The 27393-nt window shown below is 49.3% G+C and overlaps 2 protein-coding genes across 3 annotated transcripts; both read right to left on the reverse strand.

Moving 5' to 3' along the window:
- Window positions 1–615: 615 nt before the first annotated feature.
- Window positions 616–10114, reverse strand: LOC110334501 (keratin, type II cytoskeletal 72). Of its 2 annotated transcripts, XM_021216240.2 has the most exons (9): window positions 9606–10114; window positions 8410–8624; window positions 6209–6269; window positions 5736–5831; window positions 5088–5252; window positions 4354–4479; window positions 2828–3048; window positions 2237–2271; window positions 616–1190 (listed from the first exon to the last, which is right to left on the reverse strand). In XM_021216240.2, the coding sequence occupies exons 1-9, from the start codon at window positions 10056–10058 to the stop codon at window positions 1000–1002; spliced, it is 1563 nt and encodes a 520-aa protein (XP_021071899.1). In that variant the 5' UTR covers window positions 10059–10114; the 3' UTR covers window positions 616–999. The 2 variants fall into 2 exon arrangements, with proteins under 2 accessions (XP_021071899.1, XP_021071900.1); XM_021216241.1 differs by lacking the exon at window positions 4354–4479 and having other exon boundaries at window positions 1000–1190; window positions 9606–10058.
- Window positions 10115–16581: 6467 nt separating this feature from the next.
- On the reverse strand, window positions 16582–25514 carry LOC110335102 (keratin, type II cytoskeletal 73). The gene is made up of 9 exons (XM_021217177.2): window positions 25014–25514; window positions 23926–24140; window positions 23146–23206; window positions 22565–22660; window positions 22012–22176; window positions 19616–19741; window positions 19051–19271; window positions 18083–18117; window positions 16582–17344 (listed from the first exon to the last, which is right to left on the reverse strand). Exons 1-9 carry the CDS (start codon window positions 25455–25457, stop codon window positions 17088–17090), a joined length of 1620 nt encoding a protein of 539 aa, XP_021072836.1. The 5' UTR covers window positions 25458–25514; the 3' UTR covers window positions 16582–17087.
- Between the last annotated feature and the right edge of the window lie 1879 nt (window positions 25515–27393).

The raw sequence follows: 27393 nt of genomic DNA on the forward strand, positions 1-27393 counted from the left end.
TTGAATCATGGAGACACTGCCCATGGCTGCAATAACGACCTTCTCTAACTGCAGTAAGTTAATTAACTGAGCCTGACAACTTCTCTTGCTCACCCTTGAACACAGGCTCCCCACACACGTGCCCACTTCCCCTGTCTGCATCTTCACCAAGTGGTGACCCAGCTCCAGGCCATCATCAGGAGACGGAGAGATACTGGTGCCCTGCTCTTAGACCTCCAGAACCGTGAGCCAACGTAAACCATGCTCTTTGTAGAGTATTGGCTAAAATACTCTCAGCCCCTATGGGGAAGAAGATGATTTTGGATTATGAGCTGAGAGGGTTGCCATCCACCGGACTTGCTCACGGCAGTGGAGTGTGGGCACAGACTCCTCAGATGGTGTCTGAGAAGACGTAGAGTAGGCTGGGACCCAGGCTGGGTATAACCTTCAAGGCCTAGTGGTCTCCTGCTCCCCGCCGGAACCCATTTTTCTATAGGCTCCACAGACCTCCAAAGAATACCACAAACGGGAAGCCAACTGTTCACAACATGAGCTTGTGGGGTGACATTTCCAGTTCAAACCGTAATACCTGATCTCAAGTTTTCTATTTCAGCAACATGCAAAAGACTAGGAGAATGGCATCCATCAATCATTTATTGCAAGAGAAGCAGAGAGCTAGACAGAATCCCCATCAGAGGACAACAGGGAAGGCCCTCTTGACAGGGAAGGCTGGAGGAAGACACAGAGGGGCTGGCAGTTGGCTTCAGGGACATGTCTTGGGCCCCTGCTTCATCTCTGTGTGGGGGCAGCTATCCAGTTAGAAGTGAATGGGATAGAGCATATGGACTGGCTGGCCTTCCCCCACCCAATGATTCCCTGAGCCAAGGAAACAGGACTAGGAGAACGATTGGGATTTCAGTGATGGAGAAAACGCTTGCTTCCTGACTTGGAAAGGGACCCGAAGGAAGAGAGCAGGAGAATGGGGTCCACACCTTCTGCTCGCAGCACCGCCCCTGTCTGTCATCTGGAGGTCTTCTTGGTTGCACAGCTGCTGCCCGAGGTTTTGGCCGGAGGATCCTTGAGCTCACTGCCACAGCTGCCCTTGGTCTTCACCTCCAGGGCCAGAGGTCTATAGTTGTAACTGCTTGAGGCACCAAAACCCACACTGAAGCCAGCACCTCCTGGTCCTGCGTTGGTACTGCTAATGACAGCTGGAAGGGGAGACAGACAAAAGACCTCAGCCCCAGACTCTCTCTCTCTCTCTCTCTCTCTCTCTCTCTCTCTCTCTCTCTCTCTCTCTCTGTGTGTGTGTGTGTGTGTGTGTGTGTATGTGTGCGTGTGTCCCTCTGTCTGTGTGTGTATGTGTGCGTGTGTCCCTCTGTCTGTGTGTGTATGTGTGCGTGTGTCCCTCTGTCTGTGTGTGTTTCCATGGGTGCATGCATGCATGTGTGTGTGTTTATTTAAGAACCTGAGTTAGTGTGTGTCTATCTGTGTGTGTATCCCTTGTGTGTATGTGTTATGAGTAGTGTGTGTGTGTGTGTGTGTGTGTATGTGTGTATTTGCATGGGTGCATGCATGTGTGTATGTGTGTGTGTTTAAGAACCTGAGTTAGTGTGTATGTTCATGTGTGTATGTGTGTGTGTGTATCCATGTGTGTATATGTTATGTATCATGTATTTGTATGTATGTATGTTTGCATAGATGCATGCGTGTGTATGTGTTTAAGAACCTGAGTTAGGTGTGTGTCTGTGTGTGTTATGTGTAGTATGTATAGTGTGTGTGTGTGTGTGTGTGTGTGTGTGTGTGTGTGTGTGTGTGCATGTGTTTACTGAGATAGCTTTGTGGACACCATTCATAACCATGGCTTAATTTTACCTGTACTTAACCCCAAACATTCAACCATTTTGCAAGTGGTCTGGGTCTAGACATCCATATAAGACTTTGAACTCCTTACAGAGAAATAAGCTAAGGGAGCGGCCATGCTGTTCCGGCAGGAGTAGGAAGAGTGCTGTGGCCAAATACCGTTTGCAGCACACTGCTGGGGATCTGTGGATTGTTTTCTTTCATAGTTCAACATACTATTATTCTCCAGCTGTTGCTTCCCTGGGCCATTGAGCCAGATGCCTCTTTCTGTCCTAACCCCTTCCTCACTCCCAGTTTCCCTGAGATTCCAATGTCTCCTTTGTGCCATGGAATTAAAGCTACATAGGCTCCTGATAAGATAACCAAGGACGGACCAGGGCATGCGGATACTTACAAATGCTCACAGAATTTGGGTATTCACCAGCCATCCTAAAGAGAAAGGAAAACAGGTAAAGGCCACCACAATCACCACATCTACGCGGGGAGACCTGAGTCTTTCCAGTCAGAGAAGCCCCACCCCCTCCCGGCCTCCTTTCTTACAGTTCCTGAGCAACCTCTGAAGAGAAGTTGGCTCGAGGGAGCCCCTCTACACCAGAGGCTCCAGGGCCATCTGTCTCACAGAAGTGCCACCCGGATACTGTGATAGTGAAAATGATCCAGCGTCCTCACCGAGCTCGGACTTTGCCACAGTGACTTTGAACTTCATGTCTGAGAGGTTTTCTTCCCTCTCTCCGATCCAAGAACCACAACAAGAGCTAGGGGACACTCTCTAATATGGGTGGCCTTGATACTTTGCTTTCTCGTGGCCTTTTAGGGATTTTACAACTTGGCCCATTCTCCTATCCAATTTATGTCTTCCCTACCACAAGGCAAGCACACTTGCTGTGTGATTTCACTTCGGTAGAGCCTTAAACAAAGCCAAATTGTCTTCCACCTTCCTGTTAAAGCAAAAACCGCCCCAGGCAAGGCATCCATCGCTCCTCACCGGCTCTCCTCGCTCTCCAGCAGCTTGCGGTAGGTGGCAATCTCCATGTCCAGGGCCAGCTTGACATTCATGAGCTCCTGGTGCTCACGTAGCATCCGGGCCAGCTCCTCCTTGGCCTGCTGCAGGGCTCCCTCCAGCTGATCCAGCTTGGCCCGGGCATCCTTAAGAGCACAGTCACCTCTCTGTTCCGCATCAGCAATGGTCGTCTCCAGGTTGGAGCACTGGGAAACAAGCAGACTCATCACTTTGGGTCTGAAATCTTGCTCAGTTCTCCTCCCCTGATGCTGACCGGTAACAAATGCTTCGGGATCCACTGGGTGGTCCAGCTTGGACAGAACCGGAGGTGAGTCTATTCTTCCCCTGATTCTAGGCACCATCTGCCTCATCCCCTTCTCCACCACCACCACCCCTGCTCATGCCTCAGCCTCTAAAGGTAGACATCTTCACCTGAGAGGAGGGAGAAGGAGGGCATAGAAGAGGTGGGATACCTGGGTCTGTGCCCCTGGCCTTGCCCCACTCAGTTAGAAACCATCGGCTATCAGGTTCTAAAGACAAGCAGGGGTGAACTCTCCCTGTAGCTAGAGGTCTATATATCATAGGATGTCTCCGGGGTGCCCTCTAAATCTGAGGGGGATATGGTAGCTAATAAGTTCCTCCTAGTAAAACATCTGTCTAATAATTTCACTATGCCTCCAGTCTGCCCACCCATCTGGAAGAAAATCATACTCAGGGCAAGAACAGGCCTTAAAGATGCATTTTCATGGCTGACAGGCTTTGTAGTTGGCAAACGCCTTCAGTCAAGAATCTTCAATCCATCAGTTGTTAGGGTTGTGTGTTTGCACATGGAAGGACTCTGGGTGTTTCTTCAATCTTTTAGTTTGAGTGTGTTTTGGACATTCAACTAAGGCTTTGGGGGGTTCTAAATTCCAGCCTATTTTGGGAATCAATAACCCCTTCCTATGGAAGTTTGCTCCACAGTGAAGGAGCAGCAACTGATTTTGACACCAAAAAGATTTCCAGGGTTTTCCTCAACTGTCCTCTCCCCCTCTGAGAAGCAGCCCACAGGTCCGTCGGCATGCAGAGTTCTGGATGAGCGAATCACAGCCTGATCATCCCACCTAACGAGGACAGTCCCACCCAGATTGGCACTAAGTAAACCCACACACTGCCTCACTGCACAGGACCCACGCACTGCCTCACTGCACAGGACCCACACACTGCCTCACTGCACAGGGCCCATGCACTGCCTCACTGCACAGGACCCATGCACTGCCTCACTGCACAGGACCCATGCACTGCCTCACTGCACAGGACCCACGCACTGCCTCACTACATAGGGCCCATGCACTGCCTCACTGCACAGGACCCATGCACTGCCTCACTGCACAGGACCCATGCACTGCCTCACTGCACAGGACCCACACACTGCCTCACTGCACAGGACCCATGCACTGCCTCACTGCATAGGGCCCATGCACTGCCTCACTGCACAGGACCCACACACTGCCTCACTGCACAGGACCCACCTGCTTCTTCATGTTTCCTATCTCTGAGTGGATCCTCTGGATCAGTCTGTTGATCTCTGTGATCTCGGACTTGGTGTGTTTGAGGTCATCCCCATGTTGGCCCGCAGTGGCCTGCAGCTCCTGGATCTGTGGTCAGATCAAAAGAGAAGGGTACAAGGTGGTTAAGGACTTACCCAAGCATTCAGCATGGGGAGGGATGCTAAGTATGGAGGACAGTGATCCACGCCTGTGGTCTCCATGTTAGGAAAGTAAAAACACTAGCCAAGGAGGGAGGGATGTGACGGGGGGGGGGCAGTGGGAGGAACTGGAAACGCAACAGTTCCCTCTACAGAGCAAGGTCCTGCTGTAGTTCAGCAGGGCCCTTGGGTTCTTAAACACTACAGCCTGGCAGAGTCCATTTTCTATCCTTGTTTCACCAAAGAAATAAAGCTGAGGTGTGTGGGTTACTCACAGGCTTATGAGGGTTGTAGCGGGCATGGCCTCATCTGTCACTCAGAGCCACGGTGAGGGAAAGGCTAAACCCATAGTTGTCCATAAGTTTTGCTAAGACTGACTGAGCTCCCTAGACCACAGGGAAGCATTTCTACAAGGTTCAATTCCAAAACAAAACGAATCTCAACTAAGTCCATACATACATTCAGGCCCACGTGTGCACATACACAAGCACACACGCACATGCACGAGCACACTCTGAGAACACAAGAGCGGCTCTGCCCACTGTGTGCCAGGCTCACCTTACACTGGTACATGTTCTCCGTCTCCGCCTTGCTCTTCAGGGCAATCTCCTCATACTGGGCTCGAACCTCGGCGAGGATGCTGTCCAGGTCCAGCTGCCGGTTATTGTCCATGGACAGAATGACGGACGTGTCGCTGATGTGGGACTGCATCTGAGCAATCTCCTGGTGGCCAGTGGGGGAGGGGAGTCTGTTAGGGGCGCCATGAGGTCACTGCTTCTCCTGACCCTTCCACAGCTGAAGGCGAGACCCCAAGCAATGGCACTTGGTCTGCTGTCTTCTGTACTCAGGTCCCTCCCACCCCTCTCCAGAGTCAGCAGCGCCAGTCATGTCAAGACTCCAGGTGACGCTCAAATGCCTCAGTGGAGTCTCCTGCTAGCTTTCCCTTCCCTTACCATCTCTCTTCAGAAATAGTCCCTGAAGGCCCAGGCGGTTTCACATGCCTTCCTCTGCCCACCCCCAAAGCACCTTCCCATGGGGTTTCCCATGCCAAGCCTGGAGGACAAACATTATGGTGGTCTCCTCAAAGTCTGGCTCCATGCCCAGCCCTTAGTATGACCTCAGTGAACCTAGCTATACCAGAACAAAAGGCTTTTTCCTCTCAACCCTTAGGAACAGCTACCTGAGAGAGGCCAGTAAAGAGCTTACCCCTTCAAAGAGGACCTTGAAGAATTTGATGTCATCTGTCAAGGAGTCCACCTTGGCCTGGAGTTCCACCTTGTTCATGTAAGCTGCATCCACATCCTGGGGCACATGTGCTGGTCAGGCTGCCCTCCTTAACCTGCTCACCCTGCCCTCCCTGCCACTCGGAGTGGAGGTTATTTAACTCTTCATTCCCTTCACCTCAATGCTTCAAGAATAGCCCAGTCCCTAGGCAGAAACTCGTGAGTTCAGAGGCCACACCAGAAATGCACCAGAATGCCTTGGATGTAAGCTGAATGCTAAGTTTGCAGGTTTGAAAACCACCATGCACTCCAGAGGAGCGACTGAGCAGAAGGAGCTGAGATGTTAGAATTCCAAGGAACTGAGTTGCCTGAGGGTCCCTTCCCTATGCACACCACTGTCACAGAAGGTTAGAAACACTCAAACCTGCTGCCTACCCCATCCGCACCCACCCTTACCTTCTTCAGCACCACGAACTCATTCTCGGCAGCTGTCCGTCTGTTAATCTCCACCTCGTACCTGTGAGAGAAAGCAGCCTTGCCATTGGGCTAGTTGAGTCCTGCAGATGTCCACCGTGTCCACCATCACAGCTGCAGAGTGTTTACCACAGGGGCACAGGACCTCCCCAAGGAGGAGCACTGGTTCAAGGAGTATTTTCCCTAGCTCTGATGTGATTTGCCTGAGACATCAGCATGGTGGGGACATTCAGGATCCATCTCTCTTTCCTTTCACAAGCGGTCTCCTCCGTGTCACAGCAGAAAGGTTCACCCACCCCCAACCCCACTGATGTGACAGTGGCCCAAGGCACCAAGCAGAGGCTCCAACTCTGAAACTATTTATACCAGTCTCAGACTTCCATTTCAAATGAAGTATTCAAAAATGGAAACATTTTGTTATATTATTTTACTGCAAGAGAAGGGGGATCTAATGCTAGAAAATAGTTCCTTCTACATGGTTAAATATAAACAACACTTTGCAGATCCTCATGTATTGCTAAGTACATCACTGGTAGCCCATCCACCCAGAAAGTATGAATGGAACAAAATCCACGTGAGTTAGAAAAGCGAGTTCTTCAAGAGGTAACTGGGAGCTGATGCTGTAGCCCAGTGGTAGAACACTTGCCTGGCATGTAAGGAGCATTAGGTTCAATCCCCAATATAAGTAAACAAACAAACCAATAAATAAATATGCATGGGAGGTTTTTTTTTAAGGTTGTTCTGTTTTTCTAACGAAGTTGAATGAATGCAAACAGTTTGTGTGACTTATCTGCCACATTTTTGTGTAGCGTGGCAGGTAACTAAAAACTTTCAGATGGCATTATATGATAAAATGTTGCTCTTATTCAGCTCGTTGCCTCGTCTTGCAGGCAGGTAATATCTGCCGTCTCACAACAAAAATTAAGGCATACATTACTTGCCAGACTGATTAGATTTTAGGACTTTATAGATTTAGTACTTTACATCTAATCTGTGAGATGCATAGGAAACGTTTGATCAAGAAGACTGACAGAAGCAAAGGCAATAGTTACAAATGGCTTTTCAGCTAGTAACTTTAACCATAATAAATCCAAGTAACATTTGGGTTTTTTTTTTCATTGCTGCCTGCCAAACAGCATGCTAAATGTTTCATCATCTAGTTTATTTCCTGTATCAGCTCTCCTTTCTTTTCCTCTTCTTTCTTTCTCTCTCTCTTTTTTTTCTTTCTCTCTTTCTTTTTCACTCCTAGCTGTCCTTGAACTCACTATGGAAACCAAAAAGTCTCATACCTCTGCCTTCCCAGTGCTGGGATTAAAGGTGTGTGCCACTATGTCCAGCTCCACAACCTAGCCAGTAAAATCTTTTCTGTTATTCTATGAGGTCTATTCTGTTATCCTGATTTTGTATGGGGTTGAGGGGAAGTGTGCTTACCCAAGGTCGCAAAGCTAGCTAATAGTGAAGCTGAAATTAACATTGAGGACTCTGGGCATCAGGCAGGCACACATGCCCTGTGCTGAACGTTGAGCTTTTAAGGGCTGCCAGTATACTGCTGTTTGCTGTTTTCCTCTCAGAAGCTCCTTCAAATGTTGATGTTACATGTACTGTACTAACACTGCAGTTCCAGAGGACTGAGAGGTTCACCTAAAGCAACTCAGTGAATAGCAGTTCAGGAACTCTAGATCTTTACCCAGTGGGAGGTCCAGAGACAGCACAGCCCCTACCCTGACCCTCTGTTCCTCTTCCACAAGGCCTACTCACCTGGTCCCATCTGAGTTCCATTGATCTCAGCTATCCTGCACTCATTGCAACTGTTTGAAAGCACTTTTAAAAAGCCTGTTCTCATAGTCTCTCCATGGTCAGGGCTATGACCAGCTCTGTTAGGGTCTCCATTAGGGTCTCTGTGTAGAGCTCAGGCCAGGCTTCTGGCTGAGGGGGACTGTAGAATAGGGGTTGTTGACCAGTGCTCTGTGCCCCAGTAGCCTGTCTCCAGGGCTAGACATTGAACGGATTTCCTAGACATTAGGAGGAGCATTCTGGGTAGATCTACCATCTTTCTATCTTGGCGTCTCTTCTGTGGGACATGAGAGAAATACCAGTGGTCTCGACAAAGGAGCTAAGGCAACCTGTCCATGGGGAACCTCTGTGGTCACTGTCCAGCAACACAGTCTCTGCCTCCCACTTACCTCTTCTTGCAGTCCTCCACCACTTCCCTCATGTTCCTCAGCTCCGAGTCCAGCCTCACCCTGTCCCCAGACAGGATCTCCAGCTGCTTCTGCAGGTTGCTGATGTAACTCTCATGCACGGGCTCCAGGCTCCTCTTGGAGTTGTTTTGGTCCAGCTGCTGCAGCAGCTCCCACTTGGTCTCCAGCACCTGGTTCTGCTGCTCCAGGAAGCGCACCTGGAACCCAAAGGCGGCCATGGCCCACCATTTCCCATGAGGTTTAACTGATGGGGTCACCTGCCTGGCGAGTTGCCATGCAACTAGGTCAGTTTCTCTTGCTTAAGATGTTGGGAATTAGGGAGTAGGGGAGAAAAACTAGGCGTTCTGGTGGGACAATGGTCCCTTTCTCTCAGAGTTTAGATGCTTAGATGTCTTGGTTTGTTCAAAGTCAGATCTCACATACTTCAGGGCTCCTCCCATGTCTGGTCTTCTCTGCTCACCAGCCTCCTTGTCCTACCTGTCTATGAGCATGGGGACAGAAGGAAACATACTCAAGTAGAGGAGGGTTAGACGGAGAAACAACATCAACTCCTCTATCAACGTGGACTTGTGCTTCATCATTCCAGGCCTAATTCCTTTACGTAAACACCAGGAAAACAGAATCAGAAGTCTTGAGTTGATAAGAGTCTCCAGGAAGCACAAAAATGCAGTAATGTCTTCATTGACGCCGGCCATTACTATTATGTCCCTAACACCCTCACAGTCAAGATCTCTTACACTGTGAGTGTCCGGGCGAGAGAAAACCATTTCTTGTCTCTTTCCCATCACTGGGGTCCCTGCCACTGACCCTCCAAAGACACCTTTCCAGCAACCCCATCTATGCTGAGCACCTTGGCATGCCTTCCCCTGCAAACGCTGACTTGAATTTTCTGGCTCTTTTCTCTCCCCTCCTCTGAAAATCTGCCTCCCTTCCTTTTGTTTTGACATCCCCTGGCTGTTGTCCCTCTAGTGCCCGTTCTGGTTGTGGGTCTTTATCTTCTTGTCTAACACTGGACATCCTCTTAGGACTCATGCTACATGCCTCCTGTCCATTCCAAAGCCTTGCCTCACATGGTAGGAAGGATAAGGTTCCCCTTCACTGGGTGAATGTACCAGGCAGGAACACTGTACCAGGTGGCGCAACCAACACAGGACTAACAGATGCAGAGGGGGACCCACCTTGTCAATGAAGGAGGCAAACTTGTTATTCAGAGCCTTGATCTGCTCCCGCTCCTGTGCGCGCACCTTCTGTATCTCTGGGTCCAGCTCCACATTGAGTGGGGCCAGAAGGCTCTTGTTGACGACGACCTGGGGGATGCCACCAGGAGGGCACACAGATGGGCACGTGGGCCCCAGTCCGGCGCTGCCGAAGACGGTGCCCACGAAACCCCCAGGCCGCCCACCACTTGCCCCTCCGTGGCCCAACGTGAAGCCGCCGCTCCGCCCCGCAGAGCTCAACGCCAGCCGCCGGCCGCCCCCAACACAGAACAGGCTTCTGCTGCCGAATGCTGCTCCCTTGACTCCGGCTCGGACTGAGGCATGACTGCCACTGAGCCGGCCTGAAATGACGGCAGAGCAGCCACTGAAGCCCAGGCGCTCAGCACCGGGATAGAGGGTCAACTGGCGGCTCATGGCTGGCAGCGGGCAAGGACTGGCAGGACAGCAGCAGGCAGGCCTGGGGCACGGATGCAGCTGCACTCCTGGCCCAGCTCACCCCTTAAATAGTCCTGCTTGGGCTGGCAGAATGGAGTCAGCTAATTTGTATGTTGGAAACCCCTTTTGGGTCATTGGGGTGGAGTGGTGGGGACAATCTCTTGGGTCCTTCATTTAGGAAATTACCGTTCACTTGCAAAGATTTCTGTCTCTTCCATTTCACCTGTCCACGAACCCCCTATAAAATAGCCCAGAACCCCGAATTTCCTGTGCTCGTCTCCTGCATTATAATAATTTCACAACCTTATCTCCATAGGCTTCCCTCCAATTAAGTAGGTCATCACTACCAAGATCTTCAGTAGAAAATTCCAGTGGGTCTGGCTTGTGGAGGACTGGGGGAGATGTCTAGGTTGGCTCTGCTCCAGAAACTCTCCATATGGTTGACAACCCAGCCCAGATTAACTCTTCTCTCCCCTACTTCCGGCATTCAGAGCAAGCCTTGGTATGTTGGGGATGACTTTGAAAGACACAAGTGCCTCAGACAGGGCTCTTCCTTACATTGGAGCTTAGTTTCCCCTTGGGGCAGTCCCTGGGGGCCACTGACATGGCTTCCAGTGAGCCCGTCAGAGAACATAATAACAGCTAAGCCATTTGCCCACGTTGCACAGTATGATGTGGATATTGATTGAGAGTGGGAAAGATGGCTGCACCAGGCAAAGATGGACAGATAGGGGAGCCTGAGGTGTCCCCATGGGGAAGAAGTGGGCTCTCTGTGCTGCCAGAGGTAGGGGTGGAGTCAACCGGCCCTTAAGAAACTCCAGGCTGTGCTTTTAACAATTTATTATTTCAGTCCCACCCACTCAATTTTTAACCCGTGTTACAAGAACAAGTTTATTGATGCTAGCCATTAAGAACAGAAAAAGTAAAAAAACTGTTAATAGTGGATAATCTTTATGGGATGTTGGCTTACAAGCGTAACCTTTGCAGTTTTCCTGAAAACTAAGGCGCAGAGACGGCTCTGTCCCTCTTGGGCCAGGTCTCCTCTTCCCCAAGTAGAGAAAAGATAAAAATGATCTTTTCTGACTGTCCCCTGAGGGCTCCATTGCTGGATGAATCAGGAACTCCTCATCCCTGCTCTGCCTTTATTACAGATGGTGGAGAGACACATGTGGCTTCTGAGACATCTGATGTGTGGGGACGTGGGCAGATCAAAGGCAGCAGAGGCCCAGGAGAGGGATTTACCTGGCACTTGCTTCTGATAGCAGGTTGCTGTGTCACCTCAGGGTCTGGAGGTGACTTCTGTATCATTCATTTTTGGATTGAATTGCCCCTAGAGGTCGGTAGACCAAGATAAGAATGTCTCCCTTCAAAACCGGAGCCCTACAGCAAAAGACAGATGAGACCACTCTGGGATGGGACTTGCAAATGTACTGGTTAAACTGGGCCTCTTGTTCTGGAGCACACATTCTTTAGAAATTAATAAGGTATCATGTGAAATGGGTTGGTTTTTGTTGTTGTTGTTGTTTTTGTTTGTTTTTTTGTTTTTTTTTTCCCGTTTTAAGAAAAAGGCAGATCTCTTGTGTGAGATTTCTTAGTCTATTTACACACTTAGTGATAGTGTTTTCAAGACAGTATGATGTTGCTATATAGTTATCTAAGCCCATAAGATGTCTTACATCAGAGCCAGGGGAGCACTCAGTGGATAGAGTGTGTGCTATGCATAAAGAAGACCAGAGTTTAGATCTCTAGCAACCACACAAATGCCAGATAGATGTGGCATACCACTTACAATCGAAATGTATGGTAGGCAGAGCTAGGGGATTCCTAGAGCAAGCTGCTAGTTAGACTGATCAGTGGGTTCCGGAGTAATCTGAGACACCCTTCATCCGTATATACAGTAGAGGGAGATCAAGAAAAACATTGACATCAACTCCACATACGCGTAAAAACAAACATCGAATGGCTGCCCGGCACTGTTATCGAGCCATGGGCCCCAGACGCTGTTTGTAGTCGCTGTGATGTAAGTTCATCAACCATATTGAGCTCACCACTTGTGGAGGGGGAAGATGTGGATGGTGGGGGAGACAGTGTCTCTGTGAGGTGGAGGACATGTGAGGAAGCACTGTACCTACCACTCTGCAAACCTTTTAAAAAAATCAAACCCACGCTGGGAGTGACAGCGCAGGTCTTTAATCCCAGCACTTTGGAGGCACAGAGTGGGTCTCTGTGAGTTCAGACCAGCCTGGTTTACCTAGTGAGTTCCAGGAGAGCCAGGGCTACATAGAGAGGGTTACATATAGAGACTCTGTTTCAAAAACAGTAAACCTAGAATATGTAAATAAATGAATGGGTGGAATCAATGAAGTTAACAGCAGGTGGGTATTTTCTCTCCTCTGGCCAGGGTAAGGTTAAGGATGGCTGACGTTTTCAATGTTTTAATATTTCTGGCTTTTCAAATATGAGCAGAAAACCTTTTCATAAATGAAGCACTTTTCAGTGAAACCAGAGGATGAAAAGAGAGAAAGCTGATCTTTATATCAGACATAAAATACTCCCCTAGCCACAAAAGAAAGGCTCAGGGTGTCCGAGCCTTTGAGAGATACTGAGAAAGGCATCTCCACGTTATCACTTAACAGACTTAAATTCCCCAAACCCAGAAAGCTTGGCATCGCCTCCTTGTAAAGTATACCATATTGGTAAATTATCACGTGCTATTCCACCTCACTAGAGGCTGGGTCTGGAAAGAGCCCCCCTCCTCCTCACTTCAGACCCAAGCACATTTGTTTCAAACTGTCCTCCACCTTTTCCAGAGATGGGTTGGCCTCCCTCACTGTGTGACAGGCAGAGAACAGAGGAGCTAAACAGCCTGAATAAAATCACTGTGTCCTTGGGAATAGCTAGAGGGTCAGCCCTTTCCAACAGAGGTTACTACTGTTTGTCTCATGATATTAAAAAAAGTCTCTGGAGAGGGAATGGAAGCCAAGAGTTCAGCCATGCAGTGCTCATACATGATGAAATCGTTTTATCAGAAACTCCTGCTGACCTCCTCAACTCCCCCAGTCATTTCTGCTGGATGACTGTAAGCGCCCAACTCCACTTCTGCACCCTTGCACATAAGTATTCTTAAAAGCCTCACCAGATCTCCATTCTCCCTGGGACTCTCAGTCTCAGCCTCAGCCTCAGCAGGGCTTTCCTGGTTTGGTGGTGATGTCCTTTGTTCTCTCGATGTAGGTCTAGCCTAGTCAACTCTGCCGGGTGCTGCGAGTGCCTGATTTAACGAGGATTGCTATGTACCTGCTGTATCTCTCTATCAGCTACTTATTCTTTTGCTTAATATACTCAATGAACTTACTTATTCAAATGAAAATCATGGTGACCATACAGATAATTCTCCAAGCTGTAGAAAACACCTCTTAACAGTTATTTAAAAAATAATAATAAAAGACTTAAAGAAAACCTGCAGCCTTGTGTAGCTTACAGTAATGTGCCCAGGGTTATGGTCAAAACCAAAAGGGAAGGGTGCTGGCATGGACTCTGGAGAACATGCCCAGTGTCTGTCGGCTCTGGCCAAAGGTAAAGGAACTCCCAGACTGAGGCAGCTTGTTCCAGAGACTATCACATGATGACAGAGAGCCAGACTCTCCTCTTTATCTCCCAGTCTCCTTTGAGGTTCTTCTGGTGTTTAGAATAATGGATGAGTGTTGGCAATAGAGAAGTCACTGCCATTGAAAAGAGCCACATCTGGAGTGATAAAGCAGTTAGGGGCCTGGGTGTCCTTTCCTTTCTCAGTGAACTTGGAAGCCACGAATCTCATGCATTCTAGCTAAGGAAAGCCTAAGATCACTAGTCACCCGCTGGGACAGCCCAGGAGATAGGTGCTGAGGCCTGCTCCAGACAGTGGATTAGAAATTAGACCCTTTGTGTTAAGTCATTCAGATTTCAGGGTTTGTCCCCTGAGGCAGCTGGCATTGATTCTCTGGACCTAAGCATAGAAATCAGATGGTAGAAATACCATTTAATGTTATTATCCCAAGTTCATGTTCATCATATAATCTGATTCTAATAGATCTTCTCTGCTTCTCTCTTCACAGGAGCTTCTTGGAATAACATTCTGCACCTCATAATACCAAGAGCAGCCACTTATGAAGCTTTTCTGGGCACCAGGCAGTGAGGTAGATGACTCTCAAATACTACCCCATTAAATTTGGTTGTCATGGCAACTTCATGTGGTAACTACTGTTATTAACCACTTAACAGATGAGGAATCTCTGACCCACGGAGCAAAATATCCTGTCACCACCAGGTCCAAGTCCTCTTGATTCAGTTCACTTGGCAGCGGAGGTGTCATTTCCCTCTCGTGCTCTGTAGGAGAGAATCCTGGCTCTCAGCAGACGAGAAAGGACCTCCAAGGGTAGCCATGCCTCTCATTTGAGCCCCCCTCCTGTCTCACCAGCCACACTCCAGCAACAAGAAACAAGTTTGCCCACTCAAGTGCCTCTGATCCACTCTTTCCTTCTTCCTGTTGTTCACCAAGTAAGCTTTGGGCTTCTGAAGCTTCTAGACACAGTGCCTCCTATGAGAGCCTAACTTCCCTCCCTCCCTCCCTCCCTCCCTCCCTGGCCCACCCTCCCTCTCTTCCTCACTGAGGCCCCTCACTGCCAGGTTGCATCTGGGTATTCTTTGGTTGTTGTTGCTTCACCACGGTGCAGTTAGCTTTTCTTGCACTCACACCTCTATGCAGAACATACACTGGGTTTCTTCATTCCATGGGTCAACATGTGGAATAAGCAGATGTCTGATCACCAGACTTCCTAGTCCGTTCGCTTGCTCAGTGCTAGAGGATCTACAGAGTAGTGGAATAACTCTTTATTTTGCTATGATAGCAGACACGTGCCATTACATGTTTGCTCAAATCCATAAACTGTCTACTATGAGGAGTGAACCACAATGTCAACGATGGGCTCTAAACCATTGAACTGCCCTTCTTTGCTGGTTCAAGACAGCTATTGGAAATCACGGTTGTATTACCCTGATGATGTTTAATCGTCATGGTCACTCTGACAAGATTTAGAATCGCCATGGAAACATATCACTGTTGTGTCTTTGAGAATGTTTCCAGACAGGTTTGAAGATAAAAGAGAACACTGTGGGCAGTGTCATCCTGTTGGCTTGGGTTCCTGACTGTACAAAAGAGAGTCAGAGAGCTTCCGCCCTTTCTCGCTTCCATCTGCCTCCTGACTATAGATGCAGTGTGACCACCCACCTTCGGCTGCCACACCTTCCCTGCCACAGTGAACTGGGTCCCTTCTTCCTTTCAGTTGCTTCTTGTCAGGAATTCTGACACAGCAATCAGAAAAGTATCCAGTACAATCCCTCACGAGATGGTCTCCCCCACATGCACATTTTGTGGGTTGCTTTCCTAGTTCCAATGCACCTCTCAGTAAGCAAATTAAGCCAAGCTTTTGAACAAAAGAGAGGGAAGCTTCTGTTTCCACTGCGTCAAATTAAAATGTCTCAGCTCACAGTGCTAGGGTTTGCTCATGATCTGCTCTCCCTGCCTCACCACAGCTAACACCGGAAGTGCCATTCTAAGATCTGCTCTTTCTGCCTCACTCCAGCTAACACCAGAAGTGCTGTTTCTGCCTAGTTTATAGATAAAGACATGAAACTCACAGGGACTGGGAGTTTTTTTCAGGACCACCAGTTAGTTGCAGAATCAAGAGTTCAAAAGTCCTAGCTCTATTCTTGAAGCCTGCTTTCTCCCTGGACTTGCAGGGACCCTGTTAAGATACCACACACAAGTCCCCAGCTGACAGTGCACTAGTCTCTTGCATTTGATTCTGTTGCATCTGACAATATTCCTGTAGCCCACGGACCTAGGAAACATCACTGAGCACTCAGTGTTCTGTAAAAAAGAAAAGTGACTTGTATAATTGGGGATGGCCATCCACTTAAGTGCACACACATATATATCCATATGTGTTTACACATATAAGTTCTTACATGTATGCATATATGCCTGTGTTTGACACCATACAAACTTTATTAAGGATCACAAGAACTTGGGTCTTTAAAGAGGAATCTACCTTTGGTGTTTTTAAACAGAAAACATATCAAGTCCTAAGTTTTTCGGAACTGTCTTTCTTCTGCTTCTTGACAGCTTTAAATTTTGCTGCCAGACTCTTGACTCCTTCTCCTGGTATCCTGCATGCTGTTAAACATTGTCCATTCCCTGACTATTGCCTGAGGAAAGCCTGACTCAGAAGGTACACCTGTCAGGTATGGACAAATGAATGCTGGGTATCAGGGCAGGTGGTGCTGGGGTCCATGCAGGTCTGTAGGGATCCTGTACAGGGTCTCATTCATGCAGATCTAACAATTCTTAGGAGTCTGTGGAATGGAGGAACCTCAGATGCCAGAGGTTCCCATTCAGTGACCATTCTACCTTCAGAAGGGGCATTGTCTGAAATGAGGATTTCATCAGGAAAGAGGCAATCTGGCCTTATTTTATACATATTTATTTATTTTATTTTATTAGTGGGGCACAGGAGCAGAGAGCTGGGACCTAAGCAAGGTCCAAGATGGATGGGGACTCCCAGTCCTATAGCAAGAGATATGCTGGATACAACGGTGGCCAGGTGCTTGATCTATGCTGGGTAGGTTCTTGCAGGAATGTCCATCAACACACTTCCAGTCTCTTGCACCCAGACTATCATGGGCAGCAGGAGGACAGCATAGAGGCTGCAAGGGGGCAGGCAGGCAAGTCCTCATGAATGTGTGGAAGGCTAAGAGAAGTAGTCCCTTCACACTGGGGCAGAAAGATGCATGAGATAATGTCAACCCTAGAATCCTGGTGTGGTTAATAAAGGCAGAGGGATTGGTGAGAAGGTAACATTGACAACAAAGAAAAGTAAAATGTGAGCAATGGTGAATAAAACAGAAGAGATTTCCTGGAAGAGAATCCAGAGAAAACCAAACCTTGGCAGAAATGGGGGACTGGCTGTGAATTTATCTCATGGTTTTCTTTGAGGGTGAGCCCAAAGCCAAGGTCTTTCCCGAAACCTCCTTAAATTCACTTGCACTACCCAGTCTGTTCTTGGTATCTCCACGGGGGCTGCAGTTCCCACTACCAGTGACACAGCCCCCTGACAGTATGCCATAGCCCCCAGCGACAGAGCTCTGCCGGTAGCCATAGGTGCCAGTGCTACTGAACCCAAAACTGGTCCCCGCACCGACTGTCCCAGGTGTGGAACTGCTGATGACAGCTGTGGAAGGAAGAATAAGAGAATGGGCATCAGTGAGTATTTCAAGGTAGACGTGGCCCTAAGTCCCTTCCAGCATCCAATGACTCAAACATATCCCTGCTAACTAAACTCCTTGTGTGAGCCCCAAATTTAAGTTTATTGACACGTACTCAGTCCCAAGCAGATCAAGCTTTGAGGAAAAAGAGCCAAGATGTCACGGACTCTCCAGTCCGCACCTGCTCTTTCTTGGATGAACAAGAAAAGCAAGGTTTTTCTCCAAAGGACAAGTGATGTCCAAGCATATGCTACATTCTTGCATTTGTCGGAGAAAGCAACCTTACATTGTTTCTATTGTGTTTCCCGTGGCTTAAATTAGGATGCCTGTGCTGGGCCCCCATCTTAGGAAAAGAGTGGCTGAACCTTGTGGGGCCAGCTTTAACACTGATTGGTGCCACAAAGCTGCATAGGTCTCTCCTGGCAGGGGAGATAGGTGATGTTTTTTCCCATCCTGCAGGGCAGTATGGGCATCAGGAGAGGGCATATGGCTACCATGTGTTTCATTCCAGCACTGGGGAAATGGTGAGTGTATAAAGTCAGAGTTGTGGGAAACTAACTCCACTGGTGAAGAAGTAGCTGAATAGGTGAGGCAGCAGAAGGCAGAGCACAAACTGCTCCATGGGACCCTGACATCCACTCATTCATTCACTTAGTACTTGGTGACTGCTTTGAACGATCCCCTCAGAGACATGAAATACTCACAAATGCTCACAGCACTGGTGTGTTCTCCAGACATCCTGCACAGAAAAAAAAAAAAAAAAAAAAAAAAAAACACAGGAATCCCCCATCACACCTAAGATCCTGAGCGGTCCTTCCCATTATTCACCAGACAGTAGCCAGAATCACCAGCCAGTCCAATTCCACCTCCCCCAAGCCCACGTGCCACCAACAGTCAGAGTTAACAACCTCTGCCTCAAGGCTTGAGCCTCCAAGACCCTCCTGCCTTCCCCAGTCTGCCTTCCCTACCACAGAGAGGTGAGGGCTGTACTCGGGTTCTCACACTAACACTATTTCCAGGGCCCCTCTCTGCCTTTGGAGTTCCTCTTGAACCCGTTGCTTGACTGTGGGGTAGCTGAGGCCTGAGCAAATGGAGGTGCAGGGATACAGACAACTAAAGTGCCCATGGATGAAGCATCTGTGTGACTTTAAGGCAGCCCCAGGATTTCCAAATGCCAATGATCTGTGTCCTGTCCCTCCAACTGTACTGAATTTTGTGCAGCCTACATTATTAACAATTGAGTATTTTAAACTGACTGCTTTCTACAGGGAAAAAAAAAATGCATTTCTCTTAAAAGAAGGTTATAGGTCACAATGGGCAAAACCAGAATTACATAACCAAATAAATAAATAAATGCAATGAAAATAAAGCAAGTTAGCCAAAGCGGGAGAGCTAGGTGGTACCGAGAGACTGAACTTAGGATCCTCTGCCCCTGTATGAACACGAGTTATTTGTAAGGGCCATCGAGTTCCTGAAGCTGGCAATACTGAGCTGAGACTCTGAAAAGCTGAAGGAGAATTTACAGAGCATTGCTGCCATACTGCGTGGCTGGAAATTGCTCTGGAATCTGTTTGTGGTTAAACTGGAGAGCATCTATAGCTCCTCCAGTGTCTGCAACCACATCTCAGGGACCTGAAAGAGGAGGACTGTGTCTGAGCACCCCTGCAGTTACCTGCACTCCTCCCCCTCCAGCAGCTTGCGGTAGGTGGCAATCTCAATGTCCAAGGCCAGCTTCATACTCATCAGCTCCTGGTGTTCACGCAGCATCCGGGCCAGCTCCTCCTTGGCCTGGTGCAGGGCTCTCTCCAGCTCATCCAGCTTGGCCCGGGCATCCTTGAGAGCACAGTCACCTCTCTGTTCAGCATCAGCAATGGCCGTCTCTAGATTGGAGCACTGGGGACAAGGGGTAGCAACACCCTGAGTTCAGAGGTACCCAGGTCCCACTTTATTCCCATGTGCTAATCTCAGATGGGCCTTACTAGACTGCTATACTTTCTGGAATGTATCAGGCAATGGGGACTTTTACTTGGCCCCCGGGAAGCTTGTTATTCTCAGTCTTGGAGCTTTGTGGGGAACCCTACGAGGTTCTAGACTTCAGATGGGGAACAAAGTACGGGAAGAGATGAGGATTCTCTGAGGAAGGGGTTTCCAGAACAGAGGATGAAGAAGAGACAGGGCAGGAAGGCTCTAAGCCCCCAGCTTTCCTTGGGGAGCTTGTAGGAGCCCCAGTCACTCACTTGTTTCTTCACACTCTCGATTTCTGATCGCAGTCTCTGGATGAGCCGGGTCAACTCAGAGATCTCGTTCCTGGTGTGCTTGAGGTCATCTCCGTGCCGGCCAGCTGCCAGCTGCAGCTCTTGGAACTGGCAGATGGTAGGAAACAAGCACATATATGACTCAAGGGCTGTGTCAGCCTAATTTAGCACAGAAACGGTGCCTTTGCCTGGTGCCATGCAGCAGAGGAGGGAAGGCCTATCTATACCCTCTTCCTCTCTAACCATTGGTCCCTGATTTTTTTTTTTATTATTATTTGCCTTAAGCCTGGCTGATCTTTCTGAAGGCTGAAGTTGGCCACTGGTCTCTTGGAAGTCCCGCCTCTCCACATTGCATCTTTAGAAGATGAATCCCCAACTATGACCCTCTCTGCCTGTAACCCTTGGAGGTCAAGATGAAATTCAAACTCCTAGCATGGCACAGGGTACTCACCTCTCATTTATCTAGTTCCAAGCCTTGACATATACTCCTTTAATATACCACCCCAAATGATTCTCACATGGCCCCATGTTTCTGAGGGAGTATGAACTTATCTCTCCCCCATAACTCTTCCCTCACACCCTCTCTCTTCCTTAAGTAGCTGCAGCTCAGCCAGGTCAGGGAAGAGAGGCCTTCCCTAATCCTCTGATCAGGTACAATTCTGTTCCTGTGATCATGCACTCCGGAAGTCAGACATCCTATAGACCTTGATGACATCTTCAGTGGATGGATGTTTTCTTTTATTTCTGAAGTCTCAGTACATGGCCTCGCTGTGCTCAGGAGAAAGATCTGATGACTGACTGACTGCAGGAGGAGCCAACCAGCTGTGTTTTCTCCGTTTCCCTTTTCCTAGCTAGCTGGGCGGAGCACGGGCTATTGGGGTTGTCTCGTTGGACTTGGCAGGAGGGTGGGTTTAGCACTGGATATCAGTCATGAGTCTCGGTTACCTTTTGCTGTTTGGGTTGCCCATTGAACAGAGAATATTCCAGCTCCACCTCAGAATTTGACTTAAAGGGAAAGCAGAAGAGGTGTGGTCTTGGTGCCCCAGGCTTATATATTGCCTTACCTGTGTCCCTGGATGCTAAGCCCTGATCTGCTTTAGCACGTTAGTCAGTGCCCCAGACTTGGGCAGCACCATCATCCTTTATGTACTAATTCTCTTGGTAATTTTCCTGACACTGCAGGGCTCACTTATTCATCTTTAAACTGTGATAATGAAAACCAGCCTCACACACTGTGGCCAGCACCCAGACACTGTGGCTAGCACTCAGACACTGGGGCCAGCACCCAACCACTGTGGCCAGCACCTAATCACTGTGGCCAGTACCCAGACATTGTGGCCAGTACCCAGACACTGTGGACAACACTCAGACACTGTGGCCAGCACCCAGATACTGGGGTCAGCACCCAATCACTGTGGCCAGCACCCAGACACTGGGACCAGCACCCAGCCATGGCATCCCTCTCCCTAAGCCTATGCTGAAGTGGAGGTGCCAATAACCATGAAGCAAATGGTCCATAATCATGTCTGTGAGACTTGTCTGATTCTTCTAGAAGGGTCTATGCAGGTAAAAGCCTGGGTTCGAATACTAGATACTGACAACCCACAGGGGTTAAGTCACCTGACCAATTTTATCCCTGGCTTATGAGGATAAATGGAGAAGGAAATGGAACCAGGTCATAGACTAATCTGTTATCAAAAACCCAGACCTGTGTTGCCCCATAGGCCCTGAAGGCTACTAACCCTTTCCCAACAGGCTAAACCTCTCCATCCTAGACTGGGAAGGAGATAGGAAGCAGAGATAAAGTCTCCAAGGGGTGATTTCCTTAGAGAAAAAGCCCAGTGAACAGCAGGGAACAATTAGACAGTTACCATCAGGATCAGAGAAGCCAGATTATCTAAGAGTCACCTCCCACCCACACCCATCTGGGGAGCTGAGATGTGAAGGATAGCAGTGCCCTTGTCATCCTGGGAGATGGACTTAAAAGGAAAAGGTGGGAGTCAGCTGCTCCCAGATCACACTGAGGAGACCCGTGATTTACAGTGATGACAGAGCCGAACCCCTGGTTGCTCACGCCTACCCTCCCCCACACGTAGTGAAGAGCACTCTGTCTCCAGAAAGCGGGTCTGCCCAATCCCTCCTAGTCCTGCATTACAATGCTTCACTTGCATCTTGCAGTTTGTACCCTGAAACGGCTGCCAGAGGTCTAAGGGGAATCCAAGGACAGAGTTGTGTCTTCCCCCTTCTTGTTCCCACAATGCCGAGGTCGGTGTCATGTTCCCAGCAAGATGGGGGCTGATGTGAGTCATAGAACAGAGAAAAGGAGACCAACCCAGATTTCCCTCCCCTCTGGAGAGGTGCACCACCGTCAACCCCACCTTGGTCTGGTACACCATCTCAGCCTCTGCCTTGCTCTTCAGGGCAATGTCCTCGTACTGAGCTCGGACCTCAGCAATGATGCTGTCCAGGTCCAGGTTGCGGTTGTTGTCCATGGACAGGACCACAGAGGTGTCACTTATGTGTGACTGCATCTGAGTAATCTCCTGCAGGGGACAAGAAGGTGTGGAATGCCTACAGTAACCAGGGGAAGTGGACAAAATGGGCCTTTTCCAGCGGGATAACCCCAGACCACCCCAAACAGGCACAAGCAGCATTTTCTAAAGCTATGTAAGGACAGAGCCCGAGGTTCCAACACCATGTTGAAAAACTGCCCAGAAGATGGAAAGCAAATCCATGAGAAGAAAATCCATGTCTGTCCCAAGAGTGAAGAAATGAAGGAAAATGCCTAGCTCTCACACAGCCTTTGAACTACAAAGCCCTCAGCACACAAGTGTGGGAGGGCTCCTGAGATCTAAAACTGACTGATAAATAGACAGTTTATCATCACAGACCCTTCCTAAATACAAAGCTTGAGGTGAGGGCAAGTCTTACCCCCTCATACAGACACTTGAGGAACTTGATCTCTCCATCCAGGGCGTCCACCTTGGCCTGAAGCTCCACCTTGCTCATGTATGCGGCATCCACATCCTAAGGGGAATCCAGACACCTCCTGATGACCAGCCTCTCTTAGGAATAGACTCTTCTCTCCCAGGAATAGACTCAAGACCTGAGAGGTGGGAACCTGACTTCGGCCCAGACTTGCTGTGAGAATTTCATCCCCTTCCTCCAAAGCAGGTTACAGAGTCTGTTCCTCCCCACAGTCACTGGGGCAGCCATAATAGTTTGTTGGAGTTGAGAAGAGTTAGAATCAGGGCTTGGCCCTTCCCAGAGTCCTGTGTGTTGCTGGGCATAAGCTGGGACTGAGTAGCCACAGCTGGACCCTTGTCCATTTATACAACTGTGAAGAAGCTGGTTATGTGATCTGTTCTTGACAATCACCAATGTCCACTATGGACATAGCCAGCTTCTGTCTCCGGGACTATGGGCCTCAGGCCCTCTCTGGGGAATGCAGGCCTCGTTTGTCCCTCTGCTCTTACCCACAGTGGGAGACCAAGTCCAGATGCCCTGCTTACCTTCTTAAGGACCACAAATTCATTCTCGGCAGTCGTACGCTTGTTTATCTCTTCTTCATACCTGCAGGGAAGGCATCAGTGGCAGGGTGCCAGTGTCTGTGTGTTCTCACAGAGAAACACAAGGTGACTGAATTGTGGGTCCTTAAGCCAGTGTTTCTGGCTGCCCCCAACTCAGTAGCGCTGTTTCATTGGCGGGGACCCGGGCCTGGTGGCTGGAGGGCTCGGCACTAGGGTTCTCCTCATGCAAGGAAGGCGAGTCTGGTTTTTCCCCTCCTTGGAATCCAAATCGCGAGAGCAGGACTCTGCCAACAGACACCTCTCACCTACAGTGCCGTTCCAACCAGGAAGGAGGTCCAGGAAGCTACAGCTACCCCTACCCATGTCAGGAAAGAACATGGCTCAGCTGTGTGGGACCCAGTGAAATTGAGATCACACCAATGGGAAGCCCACCATCTCCCACTCTGTTGGGGTTTCCTTGGAAATAAGGGAACCCTGGATGAGCTAAGGAGCTGGAGTTATGTGCTGAACACACACAGAGGCTCTCTAGGAGGTCTTAGGAAGCAACACATGAAGGAAAAAACTACTTTCAAGGGCATTCCTGGCACTGCCCAGCAGGTTCAGTATCCACATTCAGCCTGCTTAGTTATGCCCATGAATGCTCTCCTCTTGCCAGGTAAGCTCAAATGGTTTATTTTACTCAGGTTCCATCCCCCTGAGACCACAGGCAAAAGTCCCAGGACCTTACCCCAGGAATCAGCTAGCCCACAGTGTCTGACTCACCTCTTCTTGCAGTCCTCCACTGCATCCCGCATGCCCCTCAGCTCCGAGTCCAGCCTCACCCTGTCCCCAGACAGCGAATCCAGCTGCTTTTGCAGGCTGCTGATGTGGGCCTCATAAACAGGCTCTAGGTTCCTCCTGCAGTTGCTCAGGTCCAGCTGCTGCAGCAGCTCCCACTTGGTCTGCAGCACCTGGTTCTGCTGCTCCAGGAAGCGCACCTGGAACCAAACCCATAGTCACCTTGGAACCACTCCACAACCTCAGGGTCAGGGGATGGGACACTTTCTTTCCAGAGAAAAAGGGTGGGTTTTGATCTGCCCTGTGACCCTCACAGGTGAACTCTAAGGAGGAAAAAAAAGCCACCCAAAAAAGCCACACCTCTGGGAGTCCTTAGTCTAGTGGCCAGAAGGCAGCCCTTGAGGTCAGGAGGGGCCCAAGATGAGAATGTGAGTTTCTCACCAACCTGTTACAATGTTGGCTGTTTGTCTTCTGGCCCAGGCTAAAACTGCTGGGTCAATATTGACCAACTGTAGAAAGCTACTCTGTAGCAAGTCCTTGGATGTAAATTTGCCTGCCGGCTCCCCACTCCTCTGGATCTGGTAGTCTAGTCTACATTTGACCTTCTCCCTCCCTCCACATCCATGGCCGCTCAGCCTACCTGGAAACCCTGTACTCAACTGTACTGGGACCTTAAGCTCTCTGTGGTTTTCATGCCAGGAGTTTCCATTGCTCAGTGCTCACCTAACACTGTCTCGTAGGTGCTCAGACTCCAGTATGCATCAGTATTCCTAAAGGGCTCATGGAAATACAGACTGCACAGGGCCCTGGCATTTTGCACCTCCCAAGGCTACTGCTGGACTCTCCTCTGCCTTCTCTGGTCTGCCTCACTTCACCAAGAGGCCAGTGCTCTACCTCCTAGACACCTTCCAAATGTAAAGAGCTCTTTCAAAGCTCTTTACATTGTCTGCTACCTCTCTGCCCTGCCCTGTGATGTGTCTGTGTCCTGGAAAAATGATAGCATCGTCCTATCTCCAGACAGGGGTCCTTGAAGGCAGTGCAGGTAGAGAAAGAAGAGATATCAGCAGTCCCACCTTGTCGATGAAGGAGGCGAACTTGTTGTTCAGTGCCTTGATCTGCTCCCGCTCCTGGGCGCGCACCTTCTGGATCTCCGGGTCCAGCTCCACGTTGAGAGGAGCCAGGAGGCTTTTATTGACTGTGACCTGGTGGATGCCTCCAGGCAGGCACAGGGACGGATTTGAAGGCCCCACAGCCCCACTGCCAAACATGCTGCCAGCAAAGCCACTGGCCCGATTCCGGCCAAACCCATATCCCCCTGTGCGCCCGCCGCTGCTAGCCACATTGAAGGAGATGCTCCTGGGGCTCCTCAGGCTGTAGAGGCTCCGACTGCTGAAGCCTCCACTGAGCCCTTTGCCCCCTGCCCGGTAAGAGGATGAGCTGCCTCCGGATAGCACAGCTGAGCAGCCGCTGAAGCCCCTGTTGGCAGCTCCAGGTTTGCAGGTGAATTGGCGATTCATCCTGAAGAAGCCACAGACGGAATTGGACGACACACAAGCCTTTGCAAAGAGACTGACTGTTCCCCACTTGTGATCTTGGTCTTCCCCTTTATAGAGCTCAAGAGAACAATTGCTCTAATTGTTGGGTTTAATTTGCCTGGAAGGAAGAAATCATTTTCTTCTATCGAAATCATAGGCATAGGGCAACATGAAAACCCCCAAAGTGCTGGGCTTGCAAGTCCTCTGCATGTAATTGAGTCTTATCTTATTAGCATGGGGTAATTAGCTAGGCCATATTATCCCCAAAATGATCTTGGCTAGGAAGCTTGTCATGGTCCCAGCTGTCCTTCTCCGGAGGGCTGAGATTGTAGGAGTTCTGAAGGAGACTTGTAATTGACAGTGTCATCTCTGTGAAATCTCCCACCTGTGCCAGCATCAGATCATCCACCTCAGAGACCCTGGCTAAGCTGCTTTCATGTGGTTAGGAAGTCCCAAGGCCTGGTTTCCCAAGGCTGCTGAAAACATTTCTCAGGACTGATTCGCCAGGGACACAGGATGGGAATCCAAATCCAGGCTCTACCCTCTGGTGGTGAACCTCCTGTGTGCCTTCAGATAGGTCCCATGATCCCCTGTGCCAGCCAGATGTCCATCTACCTTCACCTGCACACAAAGACGTCTACCCTCAGTCCTACAATGGTTGACACCAGTGTCCATCTTTCCAGCTCCATAAAACACAACTTTGGAAACCCGACAGGAAGCAGGGGTGTGGGATATGTTCTCCGCCTTCACAGAGCTACCGGTGGCTCAGCTGATGCTGAGCCCCAGCAGAGTTGCAGAACTATTGGTCTAGATCTCTGAGGAAGATTGAATGTCAAGAAGCTGTTCCTCGGGGATCCTGGGAAACAAGTCTCTCTTGGGAATCTTCTCTTGGCCTTCATTCTGATAGCAGAATGTCCTGTTGTCATGGCCACAGCCGTCTGATGTAAGCAGTGGTCCACCTGCTCACCCTTCTCACTGTCTTCACGACCTTGCCTGTGGCTGAAAACAACCAGTAGCAAAGGAGCCAGGAAACGGTTGTCTCCGTGATAGCTTAAGAGCGAACTGACCGTGAGTATCTGTAGCTCCTTACCTATCTTCCTGGTAGAAATGGTAAAGCTCACTCCTCCTACATGGAATATTCTCCATCATCCTCTGTACCACTCTCATACACTGCTTCCACTCCCTCTCTCCCCTACAGGGACAGACAAAGATGCAGTTCCTTACTGTACATCTACATTGGCAAAACCTAGAGTTCTAGACATACTCACCCACTCTACTTCACTGCCTGCTCATCTGTGCCCAGTCCAAATCCATGCTGCCATGCTAATTCATGTCTCCTCCTCCTCAGAGAAGATCACATGATAAAGAAGATGACATGATAAAGATGAGCCTGGCATAAACAGATCACCCCATTGCAACTAGCATAATATGCAGCCTCTGTGACCCTCATGCACCCCAAACCCTATTTACAGAGAGCCTCAGTGCAAGTTGGGCTCAAAGGAATATCACCGGGAAGGAGCAGTGTAAGACATCACTGGTACATTTACACATTGGAGTGTTACTCAGCTGTTTAAAAAATGACATCATGACGGCTGGGTGTGGTGGTGCACGCCTTTAATCCCAGCACTCGGGAGGCAGAGGCAGGCGAATTTCTGAGTTCGAGGCCAGCCTGGTCTACGAAGTGAGTTTCAGGATAGCCAGGGCTATACAGAGAAACCCTGTCTCGAAAAAAAAAAAATGACATCATGAAATTTGCAGGTAAATGGATGGAACTAGAGAAATAAATCATCCTAAGAGAGGTACTGAAGACCCAGAAATACAAGCATGGTGTGTTCTCACTGATAAGTGGATATTGGTTGTTAAATAAAGGATAATCATTGTGGGGAGCCGTCCTCACAATCTCCATGGCAAGACGGCG

This window comes from Mus pahari, chromosome 17, assembly GCF_900095145.1.
Source record: "Mus pahari chromosome 17, PAHARI_EIJ_v1.1, whole genome shotgun sequence".
In the NCBI taxonomy this organism is placed as follows: domain Eukaryota; kingdom Metazoa; phylum Chordata; class Mammalia; order Rodentia; family Muridae; genus Mus; species Mus pahari.

What these genes read in the sequence shown, in the direction of transcription:
- LOC110334501 (XM_021216240.2), bottom strand. Translation starts at nt 10,058, where the DNA reads ATGAGCCGCCAGTTGACCCTCTATCCCGGTGCTGAGCGCCTGGGCTTC. An exon ending in TCAAGGTCCTCTTTGAAGGG is followed by an intron (nt 5,253 to 5,735) that starts GTAAGCTCTTTA and finishes ACTGGCCACCAG; the next exon opens with GAGATTGCTCAGATGCAGTC. An exon ending in AGAACATGTACCAGTGTAAG is followed by an intron (nt 4,480 to 5,087) that starts GTGAGCCTGGCA and finishes ATCTGACCACAG; the next exon opens with ATCCAGGAGCTGCAGGCCAC.
- LOC110335102 (XM_021217177.2), bottom strand. Translation starts at nt 25,457, where the DNA reads ATGAATCGCCAATTCACCTGCAAACCTGGAGCTGCCAACAGGGGCTTC. An exon ending in CTGGAGGGGGAGGAGTGCAG is followed by an intron (nt 18,118 to 19,050) that starts GTAACTGCAGGG and finishes TTTTCTGTGCAG; the next exon opens with GATGTCTGGAGAACACACCA. An exon ending in CACCAGTGCTGTGAGCATTT is followed by an intron (nt 17,345 to 18,082) that starts GTGAGTATTTCA and finishes TTCCTTCCACAG; the next exon opens with CTGTCATCAGCAGTTCCACA.